This window comes from Cherax quadricarinatus, chromosome 48, assembly GCF_038502225.1.
Source record: "Cherax quadricarinatus isolate ZL_2023a chromosome 48, ASM3850222v1, whole genome shotgun sequence".
NCBI lineage: Eukaryota > Metazoa > Arthropoda > Malacostraca > Decapoda > Parastacidae > Cherax > Cherax quadricarinatus.
This window is the reverse complement of record NC_091339.1, coordinates 18,763,328-18,789,875: the sequence shown is the minus strand read 5'-3', so window position 1 is coordinate 18,789,875 and position 26,548 is coordinate 18,763,328. Positions and strand designations below refer to the sequence as shown.

At 38.2% G+C, this 26,548-nt stretch overlaps 2 protein-coding genes across 7 annotated transcripts in view; one reads left to right on the top strand and one right to left on the bottom strand.

The window, feature by feature from the left end:
- The window catches only part of LOC128696067 (uncharacterized), a 24,354-nt gene extending 7,950 nt beyond the window's left edge, over positions 1 to 16,404 (bottom strand). Inside the window, exons 1-7 of one of the 6 annotated variants that reach the window (XM_053787086.2) lie at positions 16,175 to 16,404; positions 11,647 to 11,714; positions 10,018 to 10,151; positions 9,115 to 9,240; positions 8,640 to 8,688; positions 4,831 to 4,952; positions 265 to 373 (exon numbers count right to left, since the gene is read on the bottom strand). In XM_053787086.2, coding sequence (XP_053643061.2) covers positions 265 to 373; positions 4,831 to 4,952; positions 8,640 to 8,688; positions 9,115 to 9,240; positions 10,018 to 10,151; positions 11,647 to 11,714; positions 16,175 to 16,389 — 823 coding nt within the window. In that variant the 5' untranslated portion in view covers positions 16,390 to 16,404. Of the gene's footprint in view, positions 1 to 264; positions 374 to 4,830; positions 4,953 to 8,639; positions 8,689 to 9,114; positions 9,241 to 10,017; positions 10,152 to 11,646; positions 11,789 to 15,563; positions 15,693 to 16,174 lie in introns of those variants that run through there. The other 5 variants (XM_053787091.2, XM_053787089.2, XM_053787087.2 and 2 more) reach the window with 5 other exon arrangements.
- A 5,921-nt stretch (positions 16,405 to 22,325) lies between these two features.
- LOC128696069 (uncharacterized) overlaps positions 22,326 to 26,548 on the top strand; it is a 218,843-nt gene continuing 214,620 nt past the window's right edge. The window contains exon 1 of the mRNA XM_070094938.1: positions 22,326 to 22,454. The gene's annotated coding sequence lies outside the window, so the exon portion shown is untranslated. The remainder of the gene's footprint in view (positions 22,455 to 26,548) is intronic.

Genomic DNA, 26,548 nt, shown 5'->3' with positions numbered 1-26,548 from the left:
ATAATACACAGCCATAAAACAAGAAATAATACACAGTCATCAGATAAATAACATTTGTCATGAAGCAGTATTCAGTGTTGTAAGAGTGGCATCGCAGATTTTGAAGGAAGTCTTGAGATCAGAAGAATGCTTTGGTCTGGGAGATTGATCTGTGCTCTTAGCAATAAAAGTAAATTACTTGTCAGTGTATTGTGAACCATTAAATATAAAAATAGATTGGGTTATGAAAACAATAAACAAGGAAAAAAAGTAAATTGTGCTTACGTGCTTCCCTCATGTAGGTCAGTAGATGGGCAAATGTTGACAAATTTTTGAAGTAGAACAGTTCACCATAGATGGAATGACAAAACTGTTTTGCCTCGGGCCATGACAGCTTGGAAAAAAGAACAGTAGCAGTATTATACTCACACTATACTGAAAACTTTAAATAAGTGTTAATTATTTTAAATGCAAAAGCAGCAGCAGTATCGGTAGTTCCAGCAGTACAATAATAAAAATAGGAAAAGCAAATCACTCTAAAAATTTCGGCTATTTTATAAGAAAAATTACTTATGTGTACAAACTGCATCTCTCCATTACGATATTTTATTTATAATTTGCAACAGTGGTAGTCCTACCATTTTTGATGCCCTAGCTTGGGCCTAGGAAAGATCATATTAAGGTGCCTCCCCCTACCTCCCTCCATCACCAGGACATCCCCCCCCCCCGTGCATGACCTCCCTACAATAAAACACTCACACAATGTCTTTAAAAAATAAAGCGCTTCTTTTATTTATTGTTCTGAGCTTCAAGAAAGAACAACTTGGGTTGAAACTAAAGCTACAAATAAATCTTTAAAATACTAATGAAAACCTCAATAAAGATTTCATTGTATAATGCAAGCAAAATAAATAAATGAAAAGCACCATTAAACAAATTTAAAAACCGGGCAAATTGTAGCTTAATAAATGAGTAAAGTTCAGCTAGAAATAGCTGTATGTTAAACTTGATTCAGAATATTTAGGTCTAGCAGTTTTCATATTAAAATCAGATCCTAGTGATTTTAATACACAGCAGTACTGTGTCGATCAGGCCCTGGTCTACCTGGAGGCCTGATCAAGGACTGGGCAGCGGGGGCGCTGACCCCCAGAACACCCTCCAAGTAAGTAGGTAGACTGATGCAGAGTGATGTGTCGTCCCTTGCATGACAGAACTGATAAATTGGCTAAGCTGTATGCTTTAAAAGAGGGAGTAGATTACAATCTTGGCTTGTAAGTTAGCAGTTTGAGAACAATAATACGAAAAGAACTTCAACTGAATTTTATTGACTTAAGACTCAGGGAGACTGACACAAGTCAGTCCATCTATCATCATTCTATTATGCAGGAGGAGCCACATGTCTATGGTGCATCCAACAAAATAACCAGATTCTTGGATGTCACTACTGCCCGGCTCCGTCTGGGTTACAAGTATTTTTGGCAGGTTAAATCACCACCACCAGATGTAGCCCAAACGAAATGCAAGCTTTGCCAATTGGACTATTGTCACACCCTGTGTCATTATGTACTGGAGTGCGATAAAATTAATGAATTTAGAGACAACTCATTCAGAAATGTTCAAGAAATGGCAAAGTATTTTATCCACAGTGGTATATTACAGACCATTTCTGGAAAAATACCTTGACTTTGCTCACTGTAAATAAAGCATTACCACGTGTGTGTTTGTGTGTGTACTCACCTATTTGCGGTTGCAGGGGTCGAGTCTTAGCTCCTGGCCCCGCCTCTTCACCGGTTGCTACTGGGCCCTCTCTCTCCCCGTTCCATGAGCTTTATCAAACCTCGTCTTAAAACTATGTATGGTTCCTGTCTCCACTACATCACTTTCTAGGCTATTCCCCTGCCTGACAACTCTATGACTGAAGAAATACTTCCTAATATCTCTCTGACTCATCTGTGTCTTCAACTTCCAATTGTGACCTCTTGTTTCTGTGTCCCCTCTCTGAAATATCCTGTCTTTGTCCACCTTGTCTATTCCGCGCAGTATTTTATATGTCGTTATCATGTCTCCCCTGACCCTCCTGTCCTCTAGTGTCGTCAGGCCGATTTCCCTTAACCTTTCTTCATAGGACATTCCCCTTAACTGTGGAACTAACCTTGTCGCAAACTTTTGCACTTTCTCTAGTTTCTTGACGTGCTTTATCAAGTGTGGGTTCCAAACAGGTGCTGCATACTCCAGTATGGGCCTGACGTACACGGTGTACAGTGTCTTGAACGATTCCTTATTAAGGTATCGGAGTGCTGTTCTCAGGTTTGCCAGGCGCCCATATGCTGCAGCAGTTACCTGGTTGATGTGTGCTTCCGGAGACATGCTCGGTGTTATACTCACTCCAAGATCTTTCCCCTTGAGTGAGGTTTGCAGTCTTTGGCCACCTAGCCTATACTCTGTCTGCGGTCTTCTGTGCCCTTTCCCTATCTTCATGACTTTGCATTTGGCGGGATTAAATTCGGGAAGCCAGTTGCTGGACCAGGTGTCCAGTCTGTCCAGGTCTCTTTGAAGTTCTGCCCGGTCCTCATCTGATTTAATTCTCCTCATTAACTTCACATCGTCTGCGAACAGGGACACTTCTGAATCTAACCCTTCCATCATGTCGTTCACATATACCAAAAATAGCACTGGTCCTAGGACCGACCCCTGTGGGACCCCGCTCGTCACAGGTGCCCACTGTGATACATCATTAGTTACCATGACTCGTTGTTGCCTCCCTGTCAGGTATTCTCTGATCCACTGCAGTGCCCTTCCTGTTATATGCGCCTGATCCTCTAGCTTCTTCACTAATCTCTTGTGATGAACTGTGTCAAAGGCCTTCTTGCAGTCCAAGAAGACGCAATCAACCCACCCCTCTCTCTCGTGTCTTACTTCTGTTACTTTATCATAAAACTCCAGAAGGTTTGTGACACAGGATTTTCCTTCCATGAATCCATGCTGGTTGGCGTTTATACTCTTGTTCCGTTCCAGGTGCTCCACCACTCTCCTCCTGATAATCTTCTCCGTAACTTTGCATACTATACACGTCAGTGAAAAAGGTCTATAGTTTAATGTCTCTTTTCTGTTTCCTTTTTTAAAAATGGGAACTACATTTGCCGTCTTCCATACCTCAGGTAGTTGCCCAGTTTCCAGGGACGTGTTGAAGATTGTGGTAAGTGGCACACACAACACATCCGCTCCCTCTCTAAGGACCCACAGGGAGATGTCTGGTCCCATTGCCTTTGAGGTATCGATGTTCCTTAGCAGTTTCTTCACCTCCTCCTCATCTGTATGTATGTCATCCAACACTTGTTGGTATATTCATTGCTGGTGTCCCCATCTGGTCTGTTACCCCAGAGGCCTTCCTGTCTCCACTGTAAATACTTCATTAAATCTCATGTTGAGCTCCTCACATACCTCTTGATCGTTTCTTGTGAGTTCTCCACCTTCTTTCCTCAGCCTTATCACCTGGTCTTTGACTGTTGTCTTCCTTCTAACGTGGCTATACAGCAGTTTCGGGTCAGACTTGACTTTCGATGCTATGTCGTTTTCGTACTGTCGCTGGGCCTCTCTCCTTATCTGTGCGTACTCGTTTCTGGCTTTTCTACTAATCTCCTTATTTTCCTGGGTCCTTTGGATCCTGTACCTCTTCCATTCTCTGGTGCACTTAGTTTTTGCCTCCCTACACCTTCGGGTAAACCACGGACTCGCTTTCGTCTTCCTATTATTTCTGTTTCCCTTGGGAACAAACCTTTCCTCTGCCTCCTTGCACTTTGTTGCTACATATTCCATCATCTCGTTTACTGATTTTCCTACCAGTTCTCTGTCCCACTGAACCTCCTGCAGGAAGTTCCTCATACCTGTGTAGTCCCCCCTTTTGTAGTTTGGCTTTTCCCATTCAATTCCTGTTACCTTCTCCACTTGTAACTCTACTATATAATCAAAACTCAGAACCACGTGATCGCTAGCTCCAAGGGGCCTCTCGTAAGTGATGTCCTCAATGTCTGAACTGCTCAGGGTGAACACAAGATCCAGTGTGTGTGTGTGTGTGTGTGTGTGTGTGTGTGTGTGTGTGTGTGTGTGTGTGTGTGTGTGTGTGTGTGTGTGTGTGTGTGTGTGTGTGTGTGTGTGTGTGTGTGTGCGTGTGTATGTGTGTGTGCGTGTGTATGTGTGTGCGTGTGTGTGTGTTTGCATGTGTATTTGCGTACTCATATATGTGTGAGTGCTTGTACTCGTGTATGCATGTATACTCGTGTGTGTTTGTGTGTGTGTGTGTGTGTGTTTCCCAACAATTAATATTTATACCAGTAACTCATTACAGTTGTGACCGGGTGTGGACGTGTGAATTGCTCATTACTCTGTAATTTGCTCATGATTGTAGCCATGTATAAACGTAAGCAAGTAAATTTACTTACGTACATGATTCATTACCTTCGTACCTAGTTCAGGTATCAAAACTTTGGGGGCCCAGTCCCTGGACTTATTATGTACCTCTGTAATCTGTAAATACCTTTGTAACTTGTCATGATTGTAACCAGATCTACCTTTGTAACTATTTCAGCTATCATAACTTTGGGATCCAGTCCCTGGACCCATTATGTACCTCTGTAATCTTTTGAATACCGCCCACAGGATGGGTATGGGGTGCATAATAAACATATTAAACTAAACTAAGTCCTTTGCCACGTAACGCATCATCTGTATACTAGTCTATGCCTCTCGGACCTCCTTTGATTTGTATTAAGATTGTGAGAATATGAAAAGATGGTTTTTTAAGAATATTTCTTTTTTCACGTTGCTATTTTTTTTAAACGTTTGATGGCTGACCTTAGCAGGTGAGAAGAAGGCTAAGCAAAGTTTATGTACTCGGGTGTACAGCATGGGACATTCTGCTTTTCTGCTTAGCGTGGTGTTGACGGCTGCATCTAGTAAGGTCAACATATCTGTGTCTGTAGAAAGAGAAAAAGGTCAATACACATTAGTTCCAAGGTACCTATTCTCTATGTACAAAGTATCAATGCACCACGCAGAAACAGGCGAGTATGTACAGAGAAATATCCCAGTCAGCAGGACTCGATCCCACTACAGGGAAACTGGCAAGGTTCACAAGTGACGCTCTCTACCACTCGGCCAAATGCCCTCTAAGTTGGGCAGCCTGGTTTACAAGCCATGTCTCTTCCCAGCTCTATATCGCTTGGGGGCCACCACACTCAGATCTTTGCCGAATATTCCCGACCAGTCTTGTTGACGGGAGAGACGAAGAGCACAAGCACAAGTCGTTCATAATGCCTTACAATGCCCTTGCTGTTGGGTTTATCCCCGACTTTTTTCCTTTGTTGTAATTCTTTCTTCTCTCCCATCTATTCTTCAACTATCCCCACTTACCCCTTACCCCTAGTGGGTCCTTACCTGTGAGTCCCCTTGTAAACCAGGGTGCCCAGCTTATAGAGCAATTGTGGCCGAATGGTAGAGAGCGTCACTAGGGAACCTTGCCAGTTTTCCTATAGTGAGATCGAGCCCTGCTGACTGCGATTTTTCTCTGTACAAAGTATATCATGGAGAAAAAAAAAGAATCAGTAGTTAAATAGATAATTATTTTGGAAAAAGCTCGCCCACATGTATTTTATGGAAGAATGTGATCGAGCACATTTAGTCATATACCATCATCACAAAAATCACTTCGATATATCATATTTACGATGCAGCAGGAAAGCGTATGATTTAGATGTCTACTCAAAAAGCTAGGTTAACGGCTGAGAATTCTTATTGTGAAGCCAACACAGTGCAACACGTTTCAGCTAATGAAGTATACTGCATTTATTTATTATTATTATTATTATTATTATTATTATTATTATTATTTTATTATCACACGGGCCGATTCCCACCAAGGCAGGGAGGCCCGAAAAAGAAAAACTTTCACCATCATTCTTTCCATCACTGTCTTGCCAGAAGGGTGCTTTACACTACAGTTTTTAAACTGCAACATTAACACCATTATTATTATTATTATTATTATTATTATTATTATTATTATTATTATTATTATAAATAAGCGCTAACCGCGTATGTATCAGAAGGGGTCAATGTTCCATGCCAGGGAGCCCAATACCAGTGGGTGAGACATCATAGAAGCAGGCACTGGGGGCAGAATTTCTCAATATTTCTGTCACATTTAATAAAGAACCAGATTTCTGTCGAACTATTCTTCAAGCCTGGACCTTTGGTAAATCCTAAACTAACAAGCGATGCCAGTCTCTGTGTGAGCCTGCTCATGTGATACCATGGCAAATTGCTAGGTTTGTCAGCCTTGAATGGACCTAGCCTTTGCTTGGCTAAAAACAAAAAATGGCTTGGTTTAGGGAGACGGGTATTAGTGAAGCAGAAAGCCGACAGAGATAAATATAAAAGCATGCATACTGACATTCATGTTTACTATGTATATCATACACACGGACACCATAATTGGCAATAATGCATACAAACAGACAGAAAACCGGTGCGTATGGTTAGTCTTTAGGGTAAGACGCACCATACTTCGATGACAAAAGAATAATAAATCAAATCATGACATACCCGTTACAAAAAAGAAATAAGAGACAAAGCAGTAAACCTGATAAGTACACACACACACACACAATGGGGCCATGGGGCCATGGGGCCATGGGGACATGGGGCCAGATAACATCTCCCCATGGGTCCTGAGAGAGGGAGCAGAGGCGCTATGTGTACCCCTAACAATAATATTCAATACATGTATCGAAACAGGGAGATTGCCTGAGGCATGGAAGACAGCAAATGTAGTCCCAATCTTTAAAAAAGGAGACAGACATGAAGCACTAAACTACAGACCAGTGTCACTGACATGTATAGTATGCAAAGTCATGGAGAAGATTATCAGGAGAAGAGTGCTGGAACACCAAGAAACGAATGATCTCATCAACAGCAGCCAACATGGTTTCAGGGACGGGAAATCCTGTGTCACAAACCTACTGCAGTTCTATGACATGGTGACAGCAGTAAGACAAGAGAGAGAGAGGTGGGTGGATTGCATTTTCTTGAACTGCAAGAAGGCGTTTGACACAGTTCCACACAAGAGATTAGTGCAAAAACCGGAGGACCAAGCAAGGATAACAGGGAAGGCACTACAATGGGTCAGGGAATACTTGTCAGGAAGACAGCAGCGAGTCATGGTACGTGGCGAGGTGTCAGAGTGAGCACCTGTGACCAGCGGGGTCCCACAGGGGTCAGTCCTAGGACCAGTGCTGTTTCTGGTATTTGTGAACGACATGACGGAAGGAATAAACTCCGAGGTGTCCCTGTTTGCAGATGACGTGAAGTTGATGAGAAGAATTCACTCGATCGAAGACCAGGCAGAAATACAAAGGGATCTGGACAGGCTGCAGACCTGGTCCAGCAATTGGCTCCTGGAGTTCAATTCCACCAAGTGCAAAGTCATGAAGATTGGGGAAGGGCAAAGAAGACCGCAGACGGAGTACAGTCAAGGTTGCCAGAGACTACAAACCTCACTCAAGGAAAAAGATCTTGGGGTGAGTATAACACCAGGCACATCTCTTGAAGCGCACATCAACCAAATAACGGCTGCAGCACATGGGTGCCTAGCAAACCTCAGAACAGCATTCCGACATCTTAATAAGGAATCGTTCAGGACCCTGTACACCGTGTACGTTAGGCCCATATTGGAGTATGTGGCACCAGTTTGGAACCCACACCTAGCCAATCACGTAAAGAAACTAGAGAAAGTGCAAAGGTTTGCAACAAGACTAGTCCCAGAGCTAAGAGGTATGTCCTACGAGGAGAGGTTAAGGGAAATCAACCTGACGACACTGGAGGACAGAAGAGATAGGGAGGACATGATAATGACATACAAAATACTGAGAGGAATTGAGAAGGCGGACAAAGACAGGATGTTCCAGAGATTGGACACAGTAACAAGGGGACACAGTTGGAAGTTGAAGACACAGATGAATCACAGGGATGTTAGGAAGTATTTCTTCAGCCACAGAGTAGTCAGGAAGTGGAATAGTTTGGGAAGCGATGTAGTGGAGGCAGGATCCATACATAGCTTTAAGCAGAGGTATGATAAAGCTCACGGTTCAGGGAGAGTGACCTAGTAGCGACCAGTGAAGAGGCGGTGCCAGGAGCTCGGACTCGACCCCTGCAACCTCAACTAGGTGAGTACAACTACACACACACACACACACACACACACACACACACACACACACACACACACACTCACATATACATATATACACAATAAGATCACAGTAAACAGGTGATATCACATTATGCAGAACACCCACTGTGAAAAGAATAGTGAACTTCCAAGCGCTTTCGTGATTTCTCACATAGTTCCTTGATAATGTGAATGATCACGAAAACACTTCGAAGTTCACTATTTTTTCCTAGTGGTTGTTCTGCATATATATATATATATATATATATATATATATATATATATATATATATATATATATATATATATATATATATATATATATGTATGTATATATATATTACATAACTAAGACCCGCATCAGGAAACACTTGTCCTGTTTCTTTGGTTTATATATTTATATATACACGAAGCTAAAGAGAATGCTAATACTCACCTAACTGCATCCCCTCTGGCTCAAGGGAGAGTTTTCGGGACTTGACAAGCTGTGAAATATAACATTGATATTAATAATAATAATAATAAAAATAATTATAATAATAAAGCGCTCAAGCCGTATGTCATACAACGCTGTGAGCAGGGTTAGTGGGGGGGGGGGGGTTAGTGCCAGTGTATAATTGAAATCATGGTGCAATAGGTTAGCTTCTGTTAAAAAGCCAAAGATAGTAAGTCTTGATCAGGTCCTGGTCACAGACCCTCTCCAGGTCAGAATAAGTAACTTCTACCAGCGCATATTTGCTGTGTACCTGTGGTTCATCTGATGACTAAGAACAGAGTTAGAACCATTCTTCGTATTTCTTCTGATAAACTAAATGCCACAAGCACCTGACAGAATCAATGGAAATGGTTGGCAACAGGTAAATAAAAGCAAAGCTTTAACTGAAAAATATAAGTGAAAAGTAAAGTCTTACCTTGCACACCCTGGGGTCCAGCACATCCTCACAACCTGTCAAGCTGCAGATGTCGTGAATGTAGTAACACCTTCCACCACAATTAAATCTCCAGTCGCCACAATGATTTCGATCGAATGTCCAGAACTGCACAAAGAAATAAGTAAATATATATATATATATATATATATATATATATATATATATATATATATATATATATACATATATATATATATATATATATATATATATATATATATATATATATATATATATATATATATATATATATATATGTCGTGCCGAATAGGCAGAACTTGCGATCTTGGCTTAAATAGCAACGGTCATCTTGCCAGATAGGACAAGCGAAAATTTGTGTAAGCAGTAATTTCGACAAAATCATTCTGAACATAAGGAAAAAAACATATTTAACTGTGTTTGTTTAGTATTAAATTATTGTAAACAAATCTAAAATATATTTAGTTGGGTTAGGCTAAAATAAATTGTTCTTCTTATAATAAGGTTAGGTAAGTTTTCTAAGATTCTTTTGGAGGAAAATTAAAATTTTTTACATTAACATTAATGAAAAAAATATATCTTTAAGCGTATAAGAGAAAATTTCGGAAAGGACTTAATTTTAAATGATTTCTTGCTAATTGACCAGTTTTACATATTCGGCACGACATATATATATATATATATGGGACTTATCTGACACATGCTTCAACACAGTGAATAATTCAAAAACCTAACATAAATGGAAATTTTAAACATATCTTTTTATAGGAAAGTTACTCATTTAACCAAAACTACATTTTTCAGCCACCACTTCAATCAGACAAAAAAGAAGTGCGATTTCTGTCATTTTCTCTTTAACTTTGTCTTGCATAATAAACAACAATCTTGGTATAAGCTAGTTACCCGACATATCTCAGGGTCCTTGTCCGAGTCATCTTCACAGACAGTGTTGGATCTGCATACCGAACCCAAACTGATGCACTTTCCTCCAGTTCTACATTCTATTTGGCCAGACTTGCACTCGGCTTCTGTCACATCTGTGGTGGGCCAAGAGAGAGAGAAAAGATGAGTGATGAAGACGCCCCTGTCTTCTTCATTATTGTCACCAATACGCCTTTCATATGCAGTAATGAAGTGAAGAGAGGATTTTAACGATAACTATAAGGCAATATCATATTTAGTGTTTTCATGTGCCAAAATAAGTAATTTGCTACTTTTCTATGTGAACCTTTTACAAACTGCAGAGGCAGAGTATTTTTAAGCTTTCATTCTACTTTTTAATACATCGGCCGTTTCCCACTGAGGTGACCCCAAAGAAAGAGGAAACATTCGCCGTTATTCTTTCAATCGCTGTCTGGCCAGCAGCGTGCCGACCTGAAGATAAGTCGTAAAAAACGATTTTCAATGAATAAACAGAAGGATGGAAGGGGACTCGAACCACAGTCCATGCGTGTAGCAGACATAGCACTGTAATCTCTGAGCCAGATTATTATTATAATCAAGGGGGAAGCGCTAAACCCGGAGGATTATACAGCACCTGGGGGGGGGATGTGGAAGGCATTCAGGCTTAATTTGGGGAACTGGAGCACAGATCCAATTCCCTAAATCAAGAGCCCCTCACCAACATCAAGGAACCTTCCTTGAGGGGTCTGAGCCAGAGAGCTTACAAATAGAATGATTTTTATTCCTCTTCGATTTATGGACTATGTAGCTTTGAGGGGGATTACAACAGATGTACCACGAATTCTTCTGGGGCTGTGGGATGAGACAAGACAGCAACAAGTAATGACGCTCAAACAACCTTGTCACAGAAGGCTTGTTGAAAAATCATCATACTGTCAGCTCTGAGTGGTTGGCCGGTTACAACTTGGGGTCTGTTACATGTAAGAATCACGGCTTCAGAGCAATATTATTAACAAGGGCCATAGAGCACCTGGAGATTGTGAGCTAACTGGGTTTGATCCGAACAGGGTAAGGGTTGCACCAGGAGCTTTTCACTCTTCCCCTTGTTTGAGTATCCGTGTGAACATCTGCTGTCAGAGTAGTGACACGTCTCTTGCTTCAGTTAGTTACAGAAGGATCAGTGGAAGTGCTTTATATGTGTGTCTGGAAGTGCTACTGTCTCTTCTATGGTGAGTCAAAACCAAAAATGTCCCATAACCTGACTATTTACTGTTTCTACTTTTCACGCTTCTACTTCACTGGGGCGCCGCATACTGACAGTAGGCACATTCACGACTGTCTACCATTTAACATTAGCAATAAACGCACGTATGAGTTTCTGAGTTGTCACACAATTTTAATATCACATATTACTTACAGGGTGACGTTAGAGCCATTTATAAGCCAGAGCGTTCCATTGCTCATTCTTATTACTTTAATAACACATTTGTGGTAGGAACATTTTTTTCTAGTACGAGTCAGCCGTCCCTCCGGCACCCCGATGACTTTTCATCAGAAATGCAGATTAGGAAGATAACTAAGAGTCCACATAAGAATATAGATAAGATAAATTATATAAATTTAACTTACCGGCAAAGAGGACAACGGCGACTGCTTGTACCAAGAGAATCAGCTTTACATCCATGATGATGTTGATCCTGAGGGTAGAGTTTGAAGTGAGTCTATGGTACGCTGTTGTGCTGCACTGGGGGTACACGATCTCTTTAATAAACTGCAACATAAGTCATTCACAGCTTTGAAAATGTGCAAGCAAGGGATATGAAGTAAAAAAAAACTTGTACGGAAGATAGCAAGAACACCTCATGGACACTGCATCACCTACGAAATGGTTACTAGACCTATACTATATTAATATTACCAGAAATATGTACCGTATGTAATTTGTTTCTAAGAGTGAATAATGCAGAACACAAATCATCCCGAACTTGCTTGGATATGTAGCGTATAACATGAAATCTAGCAGTTACTAAGTTACTATGTTATGTTAACAGACCTTTCTTCACACAGTTATGCGTTATACAGTAATAATTAAATATTAAGGAATATCTATATTTCGTAATATATATTCTCCAATTTAAGGATCACATTAATAATGAACCATTTTTCTTGAGACTATTATATAGGACATAATAGTCTGAAAGCCTGATAACAAACGCCAATAGGACTCACGAAATCGTAATGACACGATTGCAAACAAACCATACCACGGGCGGGGATAGAACCCGCGATCAGAGTCTCAAAACTCCAGACCGTCGCGTTAGCCACTGATATATCGAATTTAACTGTTTACCTGCATTAGCTGAGATGACTATTGTCCTGTGGCTAACGCGAAAGTCTGGAGTTTTGAGACTCTCTGATCGCGAGTTCTATCCCCGCCCGTGGTATGGTTAAACGCCAATAAAACTAGTTTTGTTCCTCTTTTAAAAGGGCATTTGAATACAAGAGAATAGTAGGCATGATTGGGTTCCCTCATTCATATGACAACATATTAAATCCATATATAAGATTGAATGCATCACATATCGACTGACAATTATCCGATCGAACTCCAAGATCTTCTATCGTCAATCTTTCACCAAAATTTCAGAAATTACGGCGCCAATTACAAAAGGAAGAATATTATTCTTCTCCCAAACGATCAAAGCAACTTTATTAATAATTTGAATCAATGATATATAAAAAACCTATGATGATGAAGTTACCAGCATTCACAATATGCTTACAGATGAAGGGAATAAAACGATGCAAAATCCTCCAGTTTTAATATTAAGACATACCTTCGATATTCCACTGTTAGCTTTTTTTTAACAATAATTTGTCAGCAGTGTATATCCATAGTCGCACTGAATATGTCCTATTTAATTCCAAGACTTATTAATTACAAATTACCTTCAGGTTTTGCAGTCTTATTGCCTAGTTGTGTACGGTATGTACTGTAAAAACCTTTAAATGAATGACATTAATCTTTCGAATCATACATCAAAACGTATTTTGCTTCATATTCAGTAAAGTTTCATAAGTAGAGTATACAACATTGTATAATTACGATTTTATCTTCACTTTTGATATATCGAATTTAACTGTTTACTTGCATTAGCTGAGATGACTATTGTTAGTAGCCTTAATAGAGTATCCTCTATCACCTACTTAGGTTTCAGTTGAAATTATAGGAATATCCGTAGGTATACCATAGGGAGATGCCCATCGCCATATGCAATTAATATATTAATCTATGCACTTCCAAAAACTTTACCTATTTCACCTGAACACAGCTACAAGTCATGGAAAAACAGACACAAATACAGTATAATGCGATCTTTTATTGAGTACGTTTCGCCCACCCAGTGGGCTTTATCAAGGCTGACTTGATAAATCCCACTGTGTGGGGGAAACGTAGTCAATAAAGAATCGCATTATACTGCATGTGTCTACTTTTCCCATCGTGTCGGTATTTCATTCCATTTATCTCCAGCTAAAAATTATGTTGATGATACCATAAGTCGTACAACAGGATATATGAAAATGAGAGCATAACCATCTTGAAGAATGAGACACTTGTGCAACATCTGGGAATCTTTACTGAGGAAACATTTCGCCAGCCAGTGGCTTCCTCAGTCCAGTACAGAGAAGAACGGAGAAAGATGAGGAGTTTGAGGTAATATGTACCTCAGCTTGGAGTCAATGCGTTCAGTCCTTCAATCTTCAGAAAAGTACTTTTTACAAGACTGATGGACTGAACACATCGACTGCAGGCTTAAGGAGTGATTACCTCAAACTCCTCTTTATCCTTCTCCGTTCTTTGTATTGGACTGAAGAAGCCACTGGCTGGCGGGACATTTCCTCAGTAAAGATTCCCGAATGTTGCAAAAGTGTCTCATTCTTCAACTGTTTTGTCAAGAATTTAGGTCACAAAACTATCTTCAATACTGGTTCTCTTAACTAATGCCCGAAAACGCCCGAAATGTCTAGGCATGCTAGTGGTCTTCTTTGTAATTAATATTTTATAATATGTGAACCACACATTGTAATCTTTACAGAGAAATAAACATCTCAATTTCAACAGTGGAAGGGCAGGAAATATCGTTGTAATGAATCAGCCTGATAATAATACCAAATTGCTCGTCATGCTTATTTATTCTCAAGGTTACAGAAGTTACAACTACAGACATCTTAACTGTCTTCCCTATCCGCATTACTTGTTTTAAATATCTGAGCGTAACATACTCGTGTGTGCAGCCAGATATGTAATAATTATTAACGAAGTGATTCAAGTCAAACATTTGTGAATTTTCTCTCATATAGGCTACCGTAATCATAATGAAGTTGATACCTTATTACACTAGAGTTAAGTAAAAAGGATGTCGTATATGCTTTTGGTTTGTAGAATGCAAATTGAAAATAATCATAGAAAGCAACTAGCAAACATGTTCGAATTATTATTATTATTACATTCAAATGGGAGCGCTAAACCCGCATGGATCATGGATTCATGTTTAATCCAAGGAAGGGAAGGGAAGGTGCACTTCCTTGGAGCAAGAGCCTCCTATCGGCGTTAAGGAACCTATCTCCCTTTGAGAGAGGAAACTGGTTTGAAGGAAGTCGAATACTGCAGAAGGGATCTAGGAAATCCACGTCCATCATAGTGGACATACTTATGGAGAAAACAGCAAGATGTGAGGCCTGTAAGATGTCACTCCTAGATAAGGTATAAGTATTTTTGGCAGCTCAGTATGTATAGAGATGGTAATCAAATGAAATGTAATGTGTGTGAAGAGAAACTTAAAAAATTCCAAACTTTTAGAGACGTTCAAATCAAAATTACAAATCTCTCCACTGCTGATGATATGATATCTCAAATCTTGAGAGTTTATCTACACTTTGCATCAACTAGAAAAATTACAACTGTATGATAACACTGTAATTATGACTGGATCTACTGTTTTAAGTTATCAATGATAAGATATTTGTGATCTGAAGATACATCATCATATTTCATTCATAACTATATGACGAGACTTGAATGACTGTGATCTCTAAAATATCTAACTATACCAGCCTAAGACTAAGATATAAACAAACACAAAACCTTCCCTACTCATTTACCTACAAGGCAGCTAATCTTAGATTTCTTAGTATAACGTATCTGTTAGTAAATCCACTGGAACAACACAATAAGAAATTCAAACAGGCTAAAATGTTTCTGAGAGATTTTGCTACATATAAACTGGAACCATTTGATACCATAATGTTTTAGTTTAAGATGTTGTGTATCGAAAGCTTCTCTTCCTTAAGCATTACTGGATAAGTTTTGGTTTCTAATGATTTATTGAACAATGTTGCAATGGTGGGTGACAGCACATGAGCTGCTATTTTATATATTAGTGGTGATAAATTAACTAAATTTCCTGCCTTTTTTTTAGTGAATTTCAGTTCGAATTCTTGAAATCCATAAATAAAATGGTGCACACAGGAAAAAAGGTACTCACGTATGGCCTAGAGATTACCTTACTGAAGGGAGGGAGGGAGTAGTGTCTTACCAGCCCTGGGTGAGTAAGATCACTGAGCTACTGGCCAGGGTTGCTGATAAAGCCAGAGGTGGTGGTGGGGGTGTTATCACTTACCTCACCACACTAAAATTAACGTAAATTATCTTAATCATACCCAACCTATCCTAGGTCAGCCTATACCTAGAGTTACTGTATCATTAATTTACACTTGGCTTGTATGTCCAAGAAGATCGTCACTTTAAAAAAACATGAGTTGCCCCCTCCTCCTTAAGAAAAAATTACAATATAATGTAACTACACAGAAAAAAATAATTTTACCAAGTTATTTCCTGAATGAGAAAGCAGCAGTTTGATATGCTATATTGACCTTACCATTAAGAGATCAGCTTTCACACTTGTGATATTCGACCACATCCTTGAAGAAACTGCAGACAACTGTTATTTCATAGGACGCATAAAGAACAAACACAGGATACAATACACGTACTCCGATAGGTGTATGCCTCTCAGTATATATGCTATGAATTTACTTTCAACCCCATTTAAGATATTAAGGCATTCTTGACTGGTTGTGAACAGGTTACACGCACCGAGATTGTTGCTGTTCTAGGTTCGCCGGTATAATTGCCCTGCCCGGGCCTTTTCCAAGAGGTGCCCCGGCCTTGGCTCCATGTCGTGGGAGTGTCTCAGACCAATGCCTGCCGTGGGAGGAGATACAAGTACCTTCTCGTCTTCTAGGACCAGCTGTCCTCAGGCCTAGCCCTATTCCTCGCCCCCACGGGGCTCGGAGGGAGACGCTAGGCATCTTGGGCTGCCACAAACCCCGCACGCACTGGGCTCAAAGGGTGTGGCAGCTGCATAGCAGCAGACGATGTCAGGAGGTGCAGAGGCAGCAAGCACTTCAGGATCCTTTTGGAGCCACACCCCAGCTTTGGGCATTAAGCCCAAGAATGGGTAAGCTCAAGAATGCCTCTTGCTGTGAGTATTGCACTCTGTGTCGCACCGAGAGGTGTGTTCTCTCAATAAGACTTGACTTCTCTCCCTCTTTGAAGGATTAGTGTTCTTTACCGGTGGTGAGCAGTGATGTGTTGTCTTAATGACCTATGCGTATTCGATAAGCTTTAAATACAATTAGCCAACTGACGAGCGATTTTTTTTAATTTCTATAGTTATCGTAACATTGTGCGTTATTAACATGAGGCTATTTTAATTCTGCAAACATTTCAGGGCGCTTCTGATTTTCTCATATTAGTTTATGTAGCTCCAGTTATGCAACTGTGGGATGATTACAATTATTTTACATAGTAAAATTATCTAGGTTAATGCGGAAAAGTCAAACAAACTTCTATTTGGGTCCATGTAATATTTAGCTATTATTCTATTGCAGTAAAAAATCATTCATGATTATTAACAATAATAGCAAAATAAAATGAGTAAAGCAAACACAAGAAAATGAATGGCATGAACATTAACAAAGAAAAATCAGTCTAATATAAGAGTTACACGAATGTTAACTATACAGGAAATCACTTGCCTCTCTTTCTGTAGCTTCATTCATTAGCTACCTCTTAGCTAGTTTCCTAAACTGATTTATACTTACACTGGCCTTGACATGATCAGGCAACCCATTCCACTCTTGTATTGTTGTGTAGTAGGTGTTTGAGGCTCGGCCACTTACGGTACCTACTACAAAACTGTCTTAAGTAAGTATGTAAGTAAGTAAGTTTATTCAGGTATACACAAATACAGTTACATAGAATTATCATACATAGCAGCATATGTGTAGAGAACCTAGGATAACCCAAAAAAGTCACAGAGTGACTTATTTCCATTGGGGATAGAGGATAAGTAGGTGATAGAGGATACTCTATTAAGGCTACTAACAATAGTCATCTCAGCTAATGCAGGTAAACAGTTAAATTCGATATATCAAAAGTGAAATCACTTCCCCTAGGACCATACTAACTTAGGTTCCTAGCCTGGAGAAAATTTGCAGAAAGATATTCAGGACATTGAGTGTGAGCAATTTGTAAATTTGATTGAAATTTAGCTGCCTTAATCTATCTGCAGCATTAACTATTTCCAGTTGTAATTCACCCCTAAACAAACCTACTTAGTAATGTTTCAAAGAAAATAAAGGAAAACGAGTTATAGTGAATATTATAGAAAATGGATCATTTTTATTGTTTTATGGTCAACTACTTTAATTTTTAGAAATTTTACAGCTGCCTTAAGAAAGATTAAGAGATATTTTCTGGTTATTAACCCAGAGGGTTAGTAACCCAGTATAATTCTTATACTCGTAAGGATAGGTGGCTTAATATCTGATCTTTGCGTACTGACAAACGAAGGATCCCATAATAATCGACTTACGACCCGCAACAGTCTACATGTGATCCCAAAATAGTCGACATGTGATCCCACAATAGTCGACATGTGATCCCACAATAGTCGACATGTGATCCCACAATAGTCGACATGTGATCCCACAGTAGTCGACATGTGATCCCACAATAGTCGACATGTGATCCCACAATAGTCGACATGTGATCCCACAATAGTCGACATGTGACCCCACAATAATCGACATATGACCCCACAATAGTCGACATATGACCCCACAATAGTCGACATGTGATCCCACAATAGTCAACATGTGGTCCCACAATAGTCGACATATGACCCCACAATAGTCGACATATGACCCCACAATAGTCGACATGTGATCCCACAATAGTCGACATATGACCCCACAATAGTCGACATGTGACCCCACAATAGTCGACATATGACCCCACAATAGTCGACATATGACCCCACAATAGTCAACATATGACCCCACAATAGTCGACATATGACCCCACAATAGTCGACATATGACCCCACAATAGTCGACATATGACCCCACAATAATCGACATATGACCCCACAATAGTCGACATATGACCCCACAATAGTCGACATATGACCCCACAATAGTCGACATGTGATCCACAGCAATGCGATCCACAACAGTAGCACATACCTTTATTATTATTATTATTATTATTATTATTATTATTATTATTATTATTATTATTATTATTATTATTATTGGGAATCGCAAAACCTGTAATGGTCAATCAGGATTGATCTACGGAACAGTCTTCCTAAAATTTGTGTAACATTATTATTATTTTCATAGAGTAAGGCCAGAGCCGTATGTTTGATCCAGTGAAGAGAAGGATACCTCGAAATAATTTTATCAAAAGCCCTTCTGTACCCGCACCTTGAAGGGTTCAGTAAAAAAACAAAATACCTTAATTTGCATAACCTCTGTAAGATTTTTGCATAATTTCTGTGTAGGAGTTACCTCGGAGCTTATCTCTGGGCTACCTGGAAAATAGATAAATTACCAGCAGTGGCTGTATCGTAGGGAAGAGCTAAGCCCGGAGGGGTCATGGAGCGTATCGTAATATTACCTGGTTGCATGTACATATGTACACTTGTGTATATGTATATATACTCATATATGTATATATAAGTATGCGTGTATGTATGTGTGCATAAGTATTCATGTTTATATGCATATATATGCGTGTGCTATGTATAATAATAATAATAATAATAATAATAATAATAATAATAATAATAATAATAATAATAATAATAATAATTTTTATTTGGACATGATAGACAGTTGTTTAAGGAATTATAGTAGTTGAGTGTACATGCCAAAAGCCTCTTGTATGCAGAGCATTATGGACAGGCTTAAAATTAACTTAAGATTAACTAAGCATCGATATATTCAGTGGTAAAAATTACAGTAAACAAATTACAACATGAAGTACAGATGAGTATTTTAAACTATGAAATTTGAACATTTCAATTAAGAAGCATTATAGATGTACAAATTTGTAGTATTACAATGCATAATATAACGAAATGATCAGTATACTATATGAAGTTATACAATTCATTAATCAGATAAAATAAAATAAAATCAATGATTTGTAGTGCAGAAACAGGTCATGTGGTCATTAGATGAGTTACTGTGCAGTCAAGAGAAAGGATTATTTTATTGGGTAATGTAATTAAAAAACAGGTTATACATTTATGAAATACAGTTATTCAATATTTATTTAGTAGTGGGTGAGTAAATGGTTTTTAAGAAGAGTCTTGAATTGATAAACGGACAGTGTTTCTTTTGTATTCACAGGTAATGAATTCCAGATTTTTGGGCCGTTTATGTGCTTTGAGTTTTTACATAGTGTGAGATGGACACGGGGAACATCAATGAGTGATCTGTGTCTTGTGTTATGATCATGTATTCTGTTGAGGTTGGTAAGGAGGAGTTTGAGGGGAGGGTTTATATCTGAGTTGAGTATTCTATGTATGTAGTAGGCACATAATAATAAGTACGGATGTGTTATACGGTGAGTAAGTTTAGAGTTTTGAATATTGGTGGAGTATGCTTATATATATATATATATATATATATATATATATATATATATATATATATATATCTATATATCTATATATATATATATACATATATATATATATATATATATATATAGATATATATATATATATATATATATATATATATATATATATATATATATATATATATATATATATATATATATATATATATATATCGCGAAAAAGCGAGTGTAGCTACCTGCCGACCCAACGTCTAAAACCACTCAGCTACAGATGCCTCATAACGTCAGGCAGCTTGTTGGACTGCATTCCCTGTTTCTTCTAATGCCGGGCACACCAGTGAGCCTCAAGCATGGTCTCCATCTATTTCATTCTTTTCCTGTATGTTCTGACCTCACGAACGATATATTCAATGACCCTCGCATGTTTCTGCTAGGGGCAATGATTATTATTATTATTATTATTATTTCTAAATGTCACACAGCACTTGTGGAGTGAAACGGGTGAGGGAGTAATCAGGTTTAATCCGTGGAAAGGTAGGGTCTATTCCTATGATCAAAAGCCCTCAATTACTGGGAAAGCTTGAAGTTTTTCAACCTGTACTCCCTAGAATGCAGGCGGGAGAGATACATGATTATAATCACTTGGAAAATCCTAGTGGGATTAGTACCAAATTTGCACATGAAAATCACTCCCTATGAAAACAAAAGACTCGGCAGACGATGCAACATCCCCCCAATGAAAAGCAGGGGTGCCACTAGCACGAGAAGAGACAAGTATGTCTATCCAGGTACTGGATAGGCATCTAAAGTCAGTACTTGACCAGCCGGGCTGTGGTTCGTATGTCGGGTTGCGTGCGTCCAACAATAACAGCCTGGTTGATCAGGCCCTGATCCACCATGAGGTCTGGTCACAGACTGGGCCGCGGGGGCGTTGACCCCCGAAACCCTCTCCAGGTATACCAGCATTAAGGTACCTCACACCCTTAAGAGAGAAACTGATTTAAATTCTGTGGAGTAGAAAACAATATAGGTCAATTTGCACGATTTTAATGTCTAGACGCGGTATAGTCTGTTTAGCAGAGGCTGTGTAAAAATTTACACTGTTTTATTTTCCTTTTTATGGCTTATTGGGATTAAAACCTATCAACTACACGAAGGGTCACTAATGTTGCATTTGACCTATACTTCACTAGCCAAGGATAATTTAATCCATGAAATAAGAATTATTGTAAACTCTCGAAGCATACACAATGAGAGGTGCACAACTCTTGGTACATATACCCTTGTTCCCCTCTGGTTGGCTGATTAATTGGGTTGAAAGTCTATCGGCTACACCAGAGTTATTGAGCACATGTGAGATAACCCATTCAACTCCAGTCAAGAATACTTTATTAATAAAAAAAGATTTAAGTAAACTCATTACATATAAACTGATACATATATGTCTACATGTATATAATCTTTGATTTTCCCCTCTGATCCATATTTTCTAAATGAGTAACTACTGACTTCCAGTCCAGTCTGCTGCCTTGTTCTCATATCCTCCTCCTCTGTAATTAACTGAACTACAGCGACCTGTCACATTCAACAGTCTTGCAGACGAGGGGACTGTGTAATTGTCTCTGCCCTCCCTCACTTGCTTCTTCATTGATCATTCCAGACGACACAGTTCCTCTTGGCACAGTGTCGTACACTATATTAGAAATAATATGTACTATCTGTTCGTATGGAAATATTAATTTTGTCACGTTAATCAGTGATTATTTTCGAACTTAAAATAAGGTATAATAAAGTATAGGGTTCTTTTGTGAATGAAATATATATATATATATATATTAAAAAATACTTTCATCTTGAACGTTTAAGTGGGAAGTAAAATGAAGATAATAATAGATTAAATTTTGAATATTAAAGACCCAAGATTGCTTTAACAACATGTTACTTCTTTTTCATTTACGAAACTCGTTATCTTGTACTTTGTCACTGTTTTATTTATTATTCATGCTAACATCATACGTCCGCCACTTGGAATTGGCGCCAAAATGTTCCCAAGTTCAATCAATATGAACCTCATCTCTGACCCGAGAAATATCACCTCAACAACTCACAAATCCTGCAACACTCAATTATTTTCAATTTACGAATTAAAGAAACAACACTTCGGGTTAAAAAACAAAAACAAGCATACGTTCCCCATACAATATTTATAAGATAACACTGGGAGATGAGAAAGGGGAAGTTATCGTACGAGGTTAGCGAGATGCGCCTGGCGGACAATACCAAGTTGCGCGCATCACCTCGTGTATCAGTCCAGTTGTGACAAGTGCAGTAACAAGTGTACTGCTGCTGATAACATGATCTTTTATCCACTCTCATCACTGAAACTAGTGTCGAAACTCTCTACGCCCCCCGGGATGTAACTGGCCATCAGTGTAGGGTGAGTATGAGTGCAGATAGCGTGAAATTGGTCCACACTGGCTGGGAAATGTGTCGTAGTAGGTGGTGATGTTGACATGGTGTGCGCCAGATAAACAAATGGGCGCACTGGAACGTGAGATAAAAAGAGATTTTATTCACACCTTAGAAGCTTTGACTGGTGACCTCTTTTATATACGTGCTAATGTCAACGCCCTGATCGCATATATGCATAGCTATATTCAACAGACTCCGCGCATATATATATATATATTATATATATATATATATATATATATATATATATATATATATATATATATATATATTATATATATATATATATATATATGTTGTGATATTTTATATATATATATATATATATATCTCTACATATATATATATATAATTTTTACATATATATATATATATATATATATATATATATATATATATATATATATATATATATGATGTGATATTATATATATATATATATATATATATATATATATATATATATATATATATGTATAATATATATATATATATATATATATATATATATATATATATATATATATATATATATATATATATATATATATATATATATATATATATATATGTAAAGTATGATATACGTAAATATACTTGTATATCCATGACAGTAGCTAACGCAAGATTCATTATATAATAATAATATTTAGTATGATGGTGATGTAACTGAGGTTAATGATTTCAAATTAAGTGATGCATTATAAGACAAAAATAACAAATATAATACGACAGTAACATAATGCGACAGTATTATGAATGTTCCAACTGTAGCAAAAATGCAGGTGAGATGCAGGATAATAATAATAATGATATTATTATAATAATATAATAATAGAAATAATAATTATGGTTAATAATATAACTAATTATGGTTACTAATAATGCTATTGCCGTACTGTTATATTGACATTTAAGTGATTATTGAAATTTATGCTAATGTTTGTACTGTTATTATCAGTGGTCAGTATTTTAATTCTAATTACTTTTTGTCATTACTAATTCATTTCATCATTATTATTATGTTTATGATAATTGTAATATTTTTATTATGAAGTCTGAGTATTATGTTTGCAATATATGATTATTGCTATTATATTCTTGAATAATGTTTAGGACTATGACGCTGAATATTTTTCGTGACTGACGGTCCACCTCAGACTACTATGCTGTTGCTGGACTGATCACATCTTTTCCTCCACTGCTTCTTTCTGCACTGTTTCTGCTGCCACCATACTTAGTCACCTCTTTATTCGAAGACACTTTGAATCTTTAAGATGATATAAATAAAGTCTCAGTTGGCTTCAGACAGCAATATGATGTTCACTGAGACAAGTTCTTGTTGCTCCGCTATGGAAGAATGGAGGAAATAAAGACTGAAATGGAGTACAAACTTAAATCACTCAGTAGAGCCAAAGTATCACGTGCGAGACTTGAGTAGTGATGTCAGCTCTCTCATTCAAGGATCACGCTTCCCCATGATTATAATAATATTATAATGATATTCAAGGCTCACAACTGTTGCTATCGCTATATGAAGGAAAATAATAGGCTGGATAACTACAACTTTCCAAACAAAGGATAGCGAGTCAGTGATGATTCTCTTCACGTTACTTATTCTCTTCAGACTGGAATATTGCTGTGCAATAACGGCCCCCTGAAAAGCAGACGAGATTGCTAAGCTAGAAAACGTGCAGAGAACTTTCACTTTCAGTATACATTGAATCAAACATCTAAATTATTCAGAACGTTTGAAGTCCCTTCAACTGTATACCTTGGAACGTATGCGAGAAAGTTACATCATTATCAAAAGCTGGAAAATCCTGGAGGAACTGGTCCCAAATCTGCACTCTGAAAATAACATCGTGTGAACACAGGAGACTTGGTAGATGGTACAGTGTTCCTCCAATAAAAAGCGGGTGCGTAACTAGTACACTAAGAACTCGACGAGTGTTAGAAGTCCACAGATTTTCAACGCCGTCATCTCTGGTTAAGAGAAAGTACCAAAAAACCTCAGGAAGGCATTAAGAGGACACTTGACAGGTTCATCAAATCAGTTCCTAATTAGCCGGGCTGTGCAACCAGCAGAACGACCTAGTTGATCAGACCTTGATTCACTGGGAAGCCTGGTCTGGGACCGAACCTCGGGGACGCTCATCCCTGAAAACATTCTTCAGTTATCCTTAAGGACTGAAGAAGCCTACGTTGTAGGCAAAACTTTTCGGAAATAAGGATATCTAACTGTTGCACGTGTCTTACTCATTTGCTGCTTGATACTTCCAGCAAATCCTTTGCACTCTCTTAAGATCTTGAGCTGCTGAATTCTCTCCTGAGTATCGTTCATTTCATTCTCAATAGTGTTAAGATTTGTTTTACATGACTCATGCACTGCACTGGCATTGAAGAAGTTATTCTTATATTGGATTTAGAAATGTGCTGAGAATCTTTTTAAAGTCAGTGGTGTAACTCGAATCTACTTAATCATGACACTTTAAGAGCTGATAGTATGCTAACCAAACATGAAAATCTTGGATCACTCATAGCTTTGTTGGTGAAATGTTTGATATTGTTCCTAAGAGATGAGACAAATATTGTTCCTAAGAGACTACACCTATGAGTCTAAACAGTTTCTTTCACTAAAAGGTATAATTATTTGGTGAAATCATTTTTATAAAAAGTATAACTTTGCAAGAGGATTCCACTCATTTCCATCAAATTATGGAAGGTGTATGTTATCTCAGCAATACAGTGCAATGACTTATTTTGGTTACTTATACAGTCTTACATTATATAAGCGCTATTCCAGTGGGTAGGTGCATTCTGAACGTCTGAATGAACGTGTGCCTTGGTAGTTCATTTTGTTCTTGAAGAGCCTCTAGTTTACTGCAGGCTAGAGGAAGTGACTAAAGTGGTCCACTATTTACCTGCAGTGATATCTTTTGTTACTGCCTGCTCCAGATTACAGCTATGGAAACCAAGTGAAGTGTACTGTGTTCGTGGGTGTGTGAGTGTATATGAGTAACCCTCACAATCATTAGGTAGTGTCAGTTTTGGTATTTTTAAGCACATTTGCAATATTAATATTTTAAAAGTATCGGCTGGAATCGATTACTTTCTTTACCCATACCGATATCAGAAATAGCCGATACATCGATACCGATAATTTGGTACATTCGTACTTCTTGAAGTTCTCATTAGTATTAGTAGAGCAGCTGGATTGTAAATTCTTAACTCTGGTTCGATCACCTGCAACCCATGAAGTTACAACTGTTTATTACAGTTTTTTTCGGTTAACTGGCAGCAAGAGGGGTGAAGAACTACACTCTGGACTCTGTGGGAACAAGAAAAAGTATCTGTAAAGACTTGCAGTCTAGGGTAACTATGACGTCTGCTAACATTTCTCAGTCCTCGGTTTGATCCCCTGCGCTCCTTAAAGTTACAGCTATCCATTACTGTTTTTCGCACACACACACACACACACACACACACACACACACACACACACACACACACACACACACAGCAGTAGGCCTGCTGGCCCAACTTACATCCATTCATGTACCTGTCCAACCTATATATGTATGTAAAGATACCCAAAAGTCTTGCCTCAATAACACTACCTGAGAGCATGTTCCACTCACCAGCAACTTTATTACCAAATCAGTGCTTCCCTATATCCTTTCTAAATCTGAATTAGTAAATCTTGAATCCATTGCTGCGAGTCCTGTCTTGGTAGATGCTTTCAACATGCTATTTGTATACCCTTTACTGTATTCTTGTTTTTAATTTGTACACTTAAATTATATCTCCCTAATTCTACATCTCTAGAGAGTGTATATTTTGTGCCTTCAGCCTATCTTCGTAACAAAGGTTTCTGGTGCATGGAATCCACTGCATCATCCTGTTTTTTGTATATTTTCCAGCGCATCTATGTCTATTCCGTAATATGGAAGCCAGAACCGAGCAGCAAAATATTAAAAAGGCCTTACCAACGATATATAAGTAGTAAAGTATAACGTTAGCGCTTCTATTATTTATACTTCTTGATATGAAGCCAAG